The 12007-nt window shown below is 40.6% G+C and overlaps 1 protein-coding gene across 5 annotated transcripts in view; it reads right to left on the bottom strand.

Annotated features, from left to right (window-relative positions):
• The window catches only part of Ankfy1 (ankyrin repeat and FYVE domain containing 1), a 93416-nt gene that overhangs the window by 15110 nt on the left and 66299 nt on the right, over nucleotides 1-12007 (bottom strand). For 4 of the 5 annotated variants that reach the window (XR_007107626.1, XM_047543263.1, XM_047543265.1 and 1 more), the window contains 7 exons: nucleotides 10387-10484; nucleotides 5926-6154; nucleotides 4894-4992; nucleotides 4495-4648; nucleotides 2808-2979; nucleotides 1931-2049; nucleotides 1300-1456 (listed from right to left, as the gene is read on the bottom strand). Coding sequence is in view for 4 of the 5 variants with exons in the window: in XM_047543263.1 (XP_047399219.1) it covers nucleotides 1300-1456; nucleotides 1931-2049; nucleotides 2808-2979; nucleotides 4495-4648; nucleotides 4894-4992; nucleotides 5926-6154; nucleotides 10387-10484 (1028 nt within the window). In the remaining variant the exon portion in view is untranslated. The remainder of the gene's footprint in view (nucleotides 1-1299; nucleotides 1457-1930; nucleotides 2050-2807; nucleotides 2980-4494; nucleotides 4649-4893; nucleotides 4993-5925; nucleotides 6155-10386; nucleotides 10485-12007) is intronic. The other variant, XM_047543264.1, reaches the window with a different exon arrangement.

Below are 12007 nucleotides of genomic sequence, written 5' to 3'. Positions count from 1 at the left end.
TAGAGAAAACAAACATTCCTCCTGCTGTAAAAAGGACAAAGGCACAGAGAAGAAAAGCCTTAACCTGGATCATTATCATTACTAGATAAGCTATATGACTCAGAGAAAGTCATACTAAACAGGGACTTAAAAAGGCTACCTCTGCTAAAAGCAGTGACTCTGCTTAGGCTGGCAGATGATCAATGGCTAAGTAAAAGCAGGATAAAGTCTGGCATCTGTGCTTTCATTTTGTATCTGTCTCTTATATTAAACTTTGTCACACTGCTCATCTTTTCATGTAGACATGTTAGTCATTTAAGGAATGTTCATCTAAAAACTGATAATACAAAATAACAGAATGAATCAAACAGCATTACCCTATGTAAATTTATGATTACACAAATGGTATGCCTTTACGCCATGTACAAACAGAGAGACAACATGTATCCCATTTGTTTACAATAAAAAAAAAAAATAGTGAAAAAAAGAAAAAGAAGCACAAAAAAAAAAAAAACTGATAATACAAAGTTTATTAGCTCTAAATTTACTTAACCTATCTCAAACCCCTTTAAGACTGAGGCAAGATTTGTGTCAACCTGTTTCAGTCCTAGAGTAGCACCTATAAGTCTTTAGTCCTTGTCCTGTACCTTCCAGAAGCAGCAGGAACAATCACCCCATGGGAACTGAATTGCTCCGTTTCAGGATCACAGGTCTGTATGAAGCGCTCCCAAGTCATAAAGACCTCTCCACCTACTTCACAGAACCAGGACTGAGATCAGCCAGACCACAGTGTGACCAAGACTGCTTAATTATGCATACCTTTCACACTCTGTCCAAACCCTTCCTCTATTTAACCCTAAAAGTCCTGTCAACAACCTGAGAACAGGGGATGGAGTTGTAGCTCAGTGGTAGAGTGCTTGCCTAGCTGTGTGAGGCACCGGTTCAATCCTCAGCACCACATGAAAATAAAAATAAAATAGAGGTACTATGTCCAACTACAAATAAAAAAATATTAGAACAAACAAACAAACAGAAAACAATCTAACTTAGCCTTCCCAGTATGTTATACTGATTAAATTTTTTTTCCTGCTTTTCGCCATTACCTTTTCTACTTGATGTTTTGGGTGAGTGACTGGACCTGGTCTGCTGGGACCTCTAAAGTCAAGGGTTTCTGGCCTCGGATGCTGGTAACAATATCAAAGCACTCTTTGTGGTACAGTAAAAGCCTTCGACAGACAACCTGCAAGGGCTCTTGCCATAAAAGGCAATTTCCCTAACTGTGCAGTTACCTCTATTTCCCTAGAAAGGAGAAATACCTACCTGTGCATTTACATTGGCACCAAACTCCAGAAGACACTGCACAGTCTCTTCCAGTCCCCACGAGGCTGCCAAATGCAGGGGAGTCTGCCCATCTCTGGCTTCTTCCTCTCCTTCTCCATCAGCACCGGGCTGTCTGGGACTATTCACATCACAGCCACTGAAAGAAAGGGAGAAACGAAAGGCTTCCACCTCACCTACAGCCAAGTTGATAAATGAAAGGTAGTAGCCTCACCTAATCCACCAAAAAAGCTGCTACTGCCAGTCTGCTATACTTGATCCTTGGCCTCAAATATTAGGGTGTGGGTACAATTGCCACAGATTCTTTAGCAATGGGTCTTGGGGCAACCTGGACTTCAAAACTGTTATAAGTTCCCCAGGAGATACACAACTCTCAAAACAAATACTGGCTCAGCTTTTAGAGTCTTTAATCCCAGCATGTGGGTCTCTCTCTCCTCAAGTGAGCCCGACCCTTGGTTGACTTGACAAGACTGAACTGTAACTCTCTAACAGTATTAACTATGAAAGTCAAGTCTTAACTATAGATTAGTCGAGACTAGAGGTAGATTAACATAAGAGTCAGTTTATAAGAAGCTAGATAAAAAGATTCAAGAGATACTTCGGTTTCTCAAACCTGCGAATAAGGAAGCAGGCAGTGGACTCATTATTTTCATCAATAGCTCTGTGCAGAAGTGTCTGGAGGCACCCACTAGGTCCTGGACCCCAGCATGTGGCATCACAACCATGTCTAACCTGCAGAAAAACATGTAAGATTTCTTATAAACACCATCAAGCAAAAGTGAAAAATTTTATTACCAAATCTGAGCTGGATTAAAATCATTAAATCCATTTTTCAGATAAGATGTGGTTGATAATTAAGTGACAATTAATCTGCACTAATCATTAGTTTTACAAACACTGATTAAAATCTGCTCTGTGCAAGTTCTTGCATTAGATCCTGTGGGATGAGTTTGGGAAATATAAATATGTTTATAGCTGTATACTAGAAGGTATAGAAAACACAGGTACCTGCTCACATAGGTAGGTATACTCATAAGCCCCCAGCAACACATACCTATAATTAACAGGAAATCACAGCAGTAATAGGTAAATCTCCCAGGTGCAAATTGCCTTACTGTCATACTGCAGGCTCTTCAGAGAACTAACAAAAAATGCCAAGGTTTACTTTCACTTTGGGGGCTGATTTTGCAAACCTGAGATGTGAAAATTCATCATTATGGTGACAATGAGGGGAGCCCACATCAAATTGATCTCCCTCCAATTTCTAGTTTCTCAGTGATCTTCATGGTCAAGTCAGCCTAAAAACAAAAGTGTTGGCCAGAACCATGCTGAAAATTTCTTTAATATGACTTTGAACTGTTTGTCCTTGTCCTTTATCTGCTAGTACTTGGCAGATCTCTTATTTCTGTGATTCCTATGCAGGCACCAAATCCATTCCTGACACAAAATATCCCATCCTTAAGCCGAAACTAATGTTGTGCTTGTCTCACCAGAGTGGATGCGATGTCTTCCAGATTATTTGCCAATGCAAGCCACAGTGGGGGGTTCCCTTTCTCATCTGAAACAGACATGTCAGCTCCTCGGGTACATATGGCATCAACTACCAGTGGAAGCTGATTTCTGATGGCCAGCTGAAGGGCTGTCTCCCCATCCTGAGTCCTGCTGGGACATGCACACCAAAACCAAAACTAATATTTGTAGCTGGAGCCAAAGGTAAAGAGTGCCCTCCTGGGCATATCAGAGTCCAAACTTCACTATATCCCTTAAACACACTTCATTCACAGTCATTAGGATTTTCTCAGAGAAATTAAATCTGTCAGTATTATCTATCTTGATTGCTTTTTTAAAAAAAATGTGTGTGTGTATGTGTGTGTAGAAAATGTAACCACTACACCCTGATAATAACTGACCAACTTTTTAATTTATTTTATTTTATTTTTTGGTACTAGGAATTGATCCAGTGGTGCTTTACCATTGAGTTATATCTCCAGCACTTTATATTTTTATTTATTTATTTATTTATTTATTTATTTATTTATTTATTTATAGAAAGGATTTCACTAAATTTGCTGAGGCTGACCTTGAACTTGAGATCCTCCTGCCTCAGCCTCCTGAGTTGCTGGGATCACAGGAGTAAGCCACTACACTGGGCTTAAAAATATCTTCTTTTCGTGGTGCTGGGGATTCAAACCCAGGGTCTTGCACATGTCAGGCAAATGCTCTGTTGCTAAGTTACGTCCCAGCCGTAACAGCATCTTACTAAATGCCAATGAAAACCTGCCACTCCAAACACCCACCAGATAAAAACACTTCTTTGCACCAGACATGGTGGCACACACCTGTAATCCCAGCAGCTGGAAGGCTGTGGCAGGAGGATTCCAAGTTCAAAGCCAATTCAACAACTTAGTGAGATCTGTCTCTAAATAAAATATAAAAAAGTGTTGGGGATGTGACTTAGTGTCTAAGTGCCCCTAAGTTTAATCCCTAATACCAAAAACAAAATAAAACAAAACAAAAAACCAAAAAACACTTCTTCGCCCCACTCTCAGTCATTCAAAGTCACTTGACATTGAGGATAAAGATAAATTCCTCTGAAAAAAACAGTCACACTAAAAACTTAAGTCTGTGTGTTTTCTCTCTTAAGCCTTATTTATAGTTTATTTTTTGGGAAGTTCTTCATAACTGAAATTCCTATTTAAGAACCTATCTTGAACTGGGTGTGGTGGTGCACAACAGTGATGCCAGTGACTCAGGAGGCTGAGGTAGGAGGATAGCAAGGTCAAAGTTACCTCAGAACTTAGCAAAGCTCCAAGCAACTCAGTGAGACCCTATCTCAAAAAATAAAAAGGGGATGTGGCTCAGTTGTTAAGTGACCCTGGATTCAATCCCTGGTATAAAATAAACAAATAAAACAAAACAAAAAAACAATTTTGGATTATTCTTTATAATGAGATTTGTGCAATTGTACACTGGTCCAGAGGTTCCAACAAGTTCAAAGTTCAATTCCCTTTGTATCAGTAAATTATATTCAGTTTACAACCTTCATTTGTACATTTTTAGAACTGCTGTTCCCCTTCCTTTAATAATTAATATTTTCTACGACCAAGGCTATACTTTTGTACCATCTCAGTTAAATATGACCTCAGTATTACAGCAGAGAGCGCTGTCTCATCCCACCTGACATTTATATCTGCCTGATGCTCCAGGAGAAAAAGTGCACTCTTGCTATCCTGCCGCTGTATGGCCATGTGCAACAAAGTTTGCCCATCTGACATGGTGTCATTGATGGAAGCCCCGGAACCCAGCAGCTGGGCTGCAATGGTGTGCATGCCTGGGAAACAAACAAGTCCTGATTAATGCATGTTGAGCTTTTCCCACGTCTGCTTCTTACTACAATAAACATTCCCTCTCAACTTCTCAAAGCCAGCAGTTTTCCACTGGACATTATAAGCTTAACAGTAACAGAGAGGTAATTTTATCACCAAATGATTAGCCTCACTCCTCCTCACCCCATTCAACCCACCTACTCTTCCGATGTACATCTACAGACATCAATACCCTCTAGTACAGGCTTACCAGTCCACAATGCCAGGCCCAGCACAGTCTGGTCTCGGGAATCCTTGAGGCTAAAGTCCGGAATAATTTGCAAGTTGTTGGTGGCATGAAGAGCATTGGCTAAATTGTTTTAAAAGGAAAAGAACACTTGATTTCACCATCCCATGGATCACATTTAAATCATTCAAAAGAATAAGAGTTCAGTTTCAAACTGATTAGCTGGCTATAATATGATCACTGCTATTTTCTTGTGGGGAGTGGAAGATCTGAAATCTTATATTTATAATCAACATTTATAAGGGGAAATGAATTTTTAAAAAATCTTTAAATGCTAACTCCTAAAAACTAACTCTTCTATGGAAACACATGATTACTAAAAAGAGAGTTAAAACAATGTCCTGACAATACTTTCTTCATATTTAATTCCTACAATCTTTCAACTCCTTCAAAGACCAAGAAAAAGGAACATTCTACCTAAAATCTTGCTTCCTTTCAGAAGTACAATGCTAAAAAAGTGCTGGACTTTTGAAGAACCAGGCAAGAGTAAAACAAACTTCAGGACAGGAAAAAGAAAAACTGAGGAGGACCTTCTGAGCAAGCCCTCCTGCAAGGGGCTTTCTTGGTCCCTCTTTCTGGTTGCCCTCTCATGGGTCACCTCCAGGGAGGCTCAGAGACAGAGAGAGTTGACTAGTTCATGGAAAACCTGCCACAACAGAATTCTCAAAGAGAGTGCTCATGCCAAGCAAAGCTTTGCTTGACTTACACTAAAATGGCTTAGAAAACCACCCCCAAAACAAGAGAGAGCAGAGTCACAGATTCTTATATCTTAACCTGCCAGGTGAAATGGGCAGGTCCCATCCTGAAAGCACACATAGAAAAGAGGATAGTCAAGAGTCAGACTGTAAGGTGATGTAATTTGACCTGAAAGGATGTTTCTGGTAAGAAACTGGCTATATAAAACTCACCAAAAGAAGAAACATCAACTCTGTAAATTAACTACCCCAAACTGAGGCCTGCAAGTCAAACTGATGAGCAGAATTCCCACCTACTTACCTTTCTGCTCTAGGATGACAGATACCACATCTGGATGATTATAGGCAATTGCCATGTGCAGTGGTGTCTGCAGATAGACATTGTCCATGGAGCTGGTTGCAGGTGTGACCTCCTTTGGCAAAGGCAGAGCCTCCTCTGTCTGCAGGTTTGGGTTGGCACCTTGCTGCAGGAGCTCCGCTGTGAGGTTGGCTAGGCCATGCCGGCAAGCTGTGTGCAACGGGGTTTCTCCCTAAACACAAACAAATGATTCAAATCTGAGTATCTGCACTCCAAGGGTTCTATTCACAAAGGGATAAATAAAGACAGGATAAGTGCTGAAACTCTGGTCCTCAATGCTAGCCACAATGTTTGGTTCATCTTGTCACCAGCTGTGAGTTGGCTCATGCCACTTTACCACTGGCTTATCCTGTTGCTACTTCCATGACTTAGATTTCCTTTCCCCTGGTGCATCATCCTTAGTTTTTTGGGGGATACTGGGGATTGAACTCAGGGGCACTCAACCACTGAGCCACATCCCCAGCTCTATTTTTGTATTTTATTTAGAAACAGGGACTCACTAAGTTGCTCAGCATCTCGCCATTGCTGAGTCTGGTTTTGAACTCACGATCCTCCTGCCTCAGCCTCCCGAGTCAATTGGATTACAAGTGTGTGCCACTAAGTCCAGTCTTCCTTAGTTTTTTTTTTCAATTTCTTCCCAATCATCTTCCAAATACCCTGGTTTCCTATCTTCTTCATCTCCTATGACCTTCTTAACCACCTTTCACTTTGTTTCCATAATGATTTGTTAAGGATAAAATACAGGCTTGTTATAAAACTACATTAGCAAACTATCCCTGTCACCAAAATAAACACGTATAAAACAAGAGGGTCTCACTATTAGAGCCTCAAAACTAAGCTGTGTTAACAGTTTGATGTTACTTCTCTTTAAGTCCCCTCCACACCCTGCTTCTTTAACCTCTTCATATCAACACCAGCTGAACTCTGATCAAGACCTCCTTTATCCAAGAAGATACATACAAGTATCTTCTAAAGGAACTATTATTACTAGTTTCACATTTCTCTCCAGTAGCAGAATATTAGTAAGGAAAAAAGGCAAATGTAGATGTGTGTGCGTGTATACACGTTTGATTCTGTATATACACATACACATACTGGAGTTTTCTGAACCCAAACTAATGGAAACAAAATGAACATATTGCTCTGTACCTTGCTCTTATCACAGTTATCATCATGGAAAGAGGCATTCTGTAAAAAATGGCAAGATCCTATCCTCTTTTTTCCCTCAAAAAAAACAAAAAACAAAAAACAAAACCTCCTTTCCCAGAGAAAACAACCACTTTTAACTCTTTCATTTGGGTTTTTGTAATCTCCATGTTTCTAACTAATGTGTTGTTATTGCCACCTCTTGATTTTCCAGCTTCAGACTTTATCTGTCAGACTTGCCAGTGTGGAAGATAAGGAAAATTAAGCAGTTTTACTCCTTGACTCCAAATGCACCTCCCACCCCACAGAACTGCACTGCAATTGTACTGAGAGCCACCAGGTCTAACCTCCTGTTAGAAGACCTTCCTACATATTCTCACTAGGTGTGCTTTCCTACTCCCAAGGTTTCCCCCAGTATCTACAAACCCAGGTCTCCAGCCTTGTTTTTACATCCAGTTTTCCCACTACCCACTAGCTATCCCTGACTAAATGTTTAGAAAGAATTCAACAACTGCAGTGGAATGTACTCCCTCCAAGTCAGTTCCTCCTCCTAACCAGTTCTCTCTTCTTTTCAAGGGTATACCAAAACCTTGAAGGGTATACCAAATACCTCTCTTGTCCTTGCTTCTGGGAGGTATAAGCAAGCATATATTATATATTGACTCTAATTCTGCAATTCCTCTGAAACCTATCACTTTGGATCTAAACCCAGCAAGAAAGGTCAGGACAAGTCACTCTTTGTCTAGATGATTCCTACCTGGCTCTGGTCTGGACTCAATCGCACACTTATCATGGCAGCCATCCCAGGCAGCTCTCTCAACTCTAAAATGATCATTTTCTTCTTCTGCCCAAAACCCTTCTAGTGATCTTCTCCCACATAAAGCTGAAATGCTTTAAAATCAGCATTCCAGGACTTTCTCTATTGTGGCTCTCTCTTACCTTCACATCAGGTCTTCCCTATAGCTGAACATTTTAGGTTTCACTTAGTTTTGCTATGAAGGAGATAGAAGAAGGATCAAGAGCTGGTAGACAATGTGGTCTCCTAGGAGAATTTTTTTTTAAGTTAGAAGATACAGCATGTTTCTAAACTATTAGAAATGAATAGTGAGCAAAATTAATGAATAGAAGAAGATAGCCAATTAGAGACAAAGGCACACAATGGTAGAAGCAAAGTTTCTGAGAGGGTGAGAGGGATGAGAGGCAGAGCCCAAAAACAGAATGACTAGGGATACAGCTCAGTGGTAAAGTGCTTGTTTAGCATGCACAAGGCCCTCTGTTTGATCCCTAGCACTGGAAACAAAATGAAACAAACCAGCTTCCAGAGAGTATAAACACATTCTATGATTTCCACTGAAGTGTAGTGAGATTTAATGGAGGAAAGAACGACATTGCCCTTGCCCATGCTCCCAAGTTGGATAGATGGATCGATGGATGGATGGATGGATGGAAGGAAGGGAGACATTTTGGAATGACTCACAAACCAAGCTTTATTGCATACTGCTTTGCCCAAAGCTGTCAAAAGAGGGTGACTACATTTCTTAGTATCTGGGTCTTAATACTGGCTCCAATTATTTATGAGTCACTTAAGCCCTCAAAACCTCATGGTCCTTTACCGTGAATTAAGGGATGTGTAGATGTGGAAAATGTTTCTGCAATCCTAATAATATAAGCTGCTTCTAGGTCCACTTTAAGAATTTAAAGGAATAACCACCTTAAAACTCCTACAAAGTAGATGTAAAACTATGTGATCTTAAAGATAAGCACATCTCTCTGAAAATAAAGTAACATTACTATCATTTAGGATTGAACATTCCAGCTATTATATAATATGCACTTAAATATTTCTTTTATCATACCCATATCCTATGACATTAGGATTAATTTCATTTTATAAATGAGGAAACTGAAGCTCAGAATCCTTAAGTTACTTGCTTAAGACTAAGAAATGGAAAAGCTTATAAATTTAGTAATGTCCAACCACCAAAGTCACACTGTTAAACACAGCCCTGTTTAGTAGCCACCTTTGTCCATAGGGGATATGTTTTAAGATAACCCCCAGAAGGTGCCTGAAACCACAGATAGTAACAAATCTTATATATACTATATTTTTTTCCTAGACATATGTACTTAGGATAAAGTTTAACTTATAAATTAAGCACAATAGGAAATAGTAACTAATAATAAAATAGGACAATTAAAACAATATACTATATAGTTATGCAAATGTGGTCTTCCTCAAAATATCTTTTGTTCTTTATCACCCTTTTCTTGTGATAACAGATGATATAATGCCTATGTGATGCGATGAAGTGAGATAAATTAGGGAGGCATCGTGACATACCATTAGGTTACTTAAAACATATACGGTAAGGACTACTGGAACACTAGCACTATGATACTATGGCAGTTGATATAAATAAGACAGCTACTAAATAACTAATGGACAAGTAGCATACACAGCATGGATACACAGGGTAAAAGGAAGATTCACATCATGGACAGAATGGAATAAAAGTGCAAAATGTCATCATGCTCTTCAGAATGGTACATAATTTAAGACTTATGAATTGTTTATTTCTGGAATTTTCCATTTAATATTTCCAGGCCATGGCTGACCACACGTAACTGAAACTGCTGAAAGTGAAATTGCAGATAAGGGAGGATTACCGCACAGTCTACCTTTAGCTTGGGAAAGAGACTTAATTAACAAACACATAGGAGAATCCCAGCAAATGCAAAGTATTATGAAGAATCAAGATGCTATTATGGTAGGTTTGTGTGTGCATGTTTCCTAATTTATATCAGATAATCAAGTTCACAGTTATCTAGTTCAGGGCCTGATACACACAACAAATACTTAAATGGTTACTGAATGAACAAAACAGCCAATATTTAAGAATACATAAAGTAATCTGTTTTACTTTTTTTGGCGGGATGGGGTACTGGGGATTGAACTCGGGCACTCAACCACTCAGCCACACTCCGAGTCCTATTTTGTATTTTATTTAGAGACAGGGTCTGAGCTGCCGTCGCTGAGGCTGGCTTTGAGTTTGAGATCTTCCTGTCTCAGTCCCCCGAGTCACTGGGATTATAGGCATGCACCACTGTGCCCAGCCTATTTTACTTTTTTAACCATCTGCACGTATAATTTTCACAAAAATTGAATAATCAAGAATCTTGTTTCATTTTTCCTACACATTTATCACTCGTTTCTTGAAAAGACCAAAATCATTTCCCTGGCTGCCTTGTCACACTTACCCACTTGTTTTTGTGGTTGACATGGGCACCATTGGTTGCCAGGAAAAGAGCTGCTGCCTCATTTCCTGCTCCAGCTGCCCGCTGTAGTAAACAATTTCCTAGAAGAAAATGGGTATATTCATTCTTCTATTTGTAAAGAAATGAGGTAAAGTTCCACATTGCACAACACCCTGTCTTCTCTACCATTATTATACTACTGGCCGGTCCACACTATAGTAGGTATCATTTGAGTCCTCACAGGCATTGTCTGTATGGTGACACAGAGACTGGGAAAAACCTGGGCTGAAACATCTGTTTTTTTCTGTGTTTCTCACTAGCCATTGCTTAGGATCAGAGCTAAGTCATGTCTCCTTGATGGGACTGGGCCAGCAAGGTTTTTCAACAGTGGTGCTACCAACATTCTGGATAGGATAATTCTTTGTTGTAGGGCCTGCCCTGCATACATAATACAATGTGTAACAGTATCCCTAGCTTCTACCCATTAGATGCCAGTAGGACCCCTGACCATGATGTGACAACAAAAAGTGTCCCTAGACATTTCTAAATAATCTGGAGCAATGTGAGGAGAGGGTGGAATTGCCGCTGGTTGAAAACCACTGGACTAGATAACTATTTCAAAAACACTACATGCGGAAGTTCTACTAGAAAGTGCCCCTTTAACACCTCAGTCTTATTCCCAGGGCCTTAAATACTATGCCTATTCTTGACTTAGAAGTATTTTGCTCAGCACTGTCACCTTTTGTGAATAAAACTCTTAATGAGAGCATATTGACTACTTTTTGAATGCAGATTGCTCACTGACTGGCGCCTACCACCTGCCATTTGCCTGCCTCTTGCCAATCACCCACTGCCCGAGGCTCACCTGCCAATCGTCCGACAACAGCTAGCAGACTGACCACAGACCGCCACTGGACTGCCAGCTGCCTGCTGTTGCCTGCAAGTCCACTCTCACAGTAAGTACCTGCAGGTTTGGTTACACGTGGCTGCCGCCATTTTAAGAAAACAGCCAGGACCTGTAGGACACCTGGCCGAACTGACTGAGTCCCGTCTCCAGGACCCCTCAAGCGCAACCAATCACTCCCTGCTTATGGGGCCCTCAGACCGACTGACTGCTCCCCGCCGACAGAACTCCCAGACCAACTGACTGTGCCCTACCACCAGGGACCCCCAGACCGAATGACTACCTCCCACTCCAGTATCCCTCAAACAGACCAACCACACCCCGCCTCCAGCACCCCAGCCTACCACACCCACACCCTGTGCTGCAGCTCCCCGTTTGCCAACACATTTGGAAGCCAGAGCAGCCAGGATAATCCTGGAAGCCACATCTCCCATCTTTAGGTGGGGCAAAACTCATCCTGAGACTCCTGCTGGAGACTAGAAGCTTACTGTCAAGTACCTCTCATGCATTAGGCTACTGAAGACTGGGAGGTTTGAATACTATATGACTGCTATAGCGTAGATTTCCTTTTTTTCTCCTTATTGAAAAATTTTAAGTTTTTATTTCTTTACTTTTCTTGCACCATTTTCCTTTTCTTTACCTGTTCCTTCAGTCTTTCTCCCTTTTCGCACGCGAACAACCAACTTCTACTGATTATACTTTCACTCTTTCTACGATTTA

Source organism: Sciurus carolinensis, chromosome 3, assembly GCF_902686445.1.
Source record: "Sciurus carolinensis chromosome 3, mSciCar1.2, whole genome shotgun sequence".
Classification (NCBI taxonomy): domain Eukaryota; kingdom Metazoa; phylum Chordata; class Mammalia; order Rodentia; family Sciuridae; genus Sciurus; species Sciurus carolinensis.
This window is presented reverse-complemented; position numbering and strand designations above follow the sequence as displayed.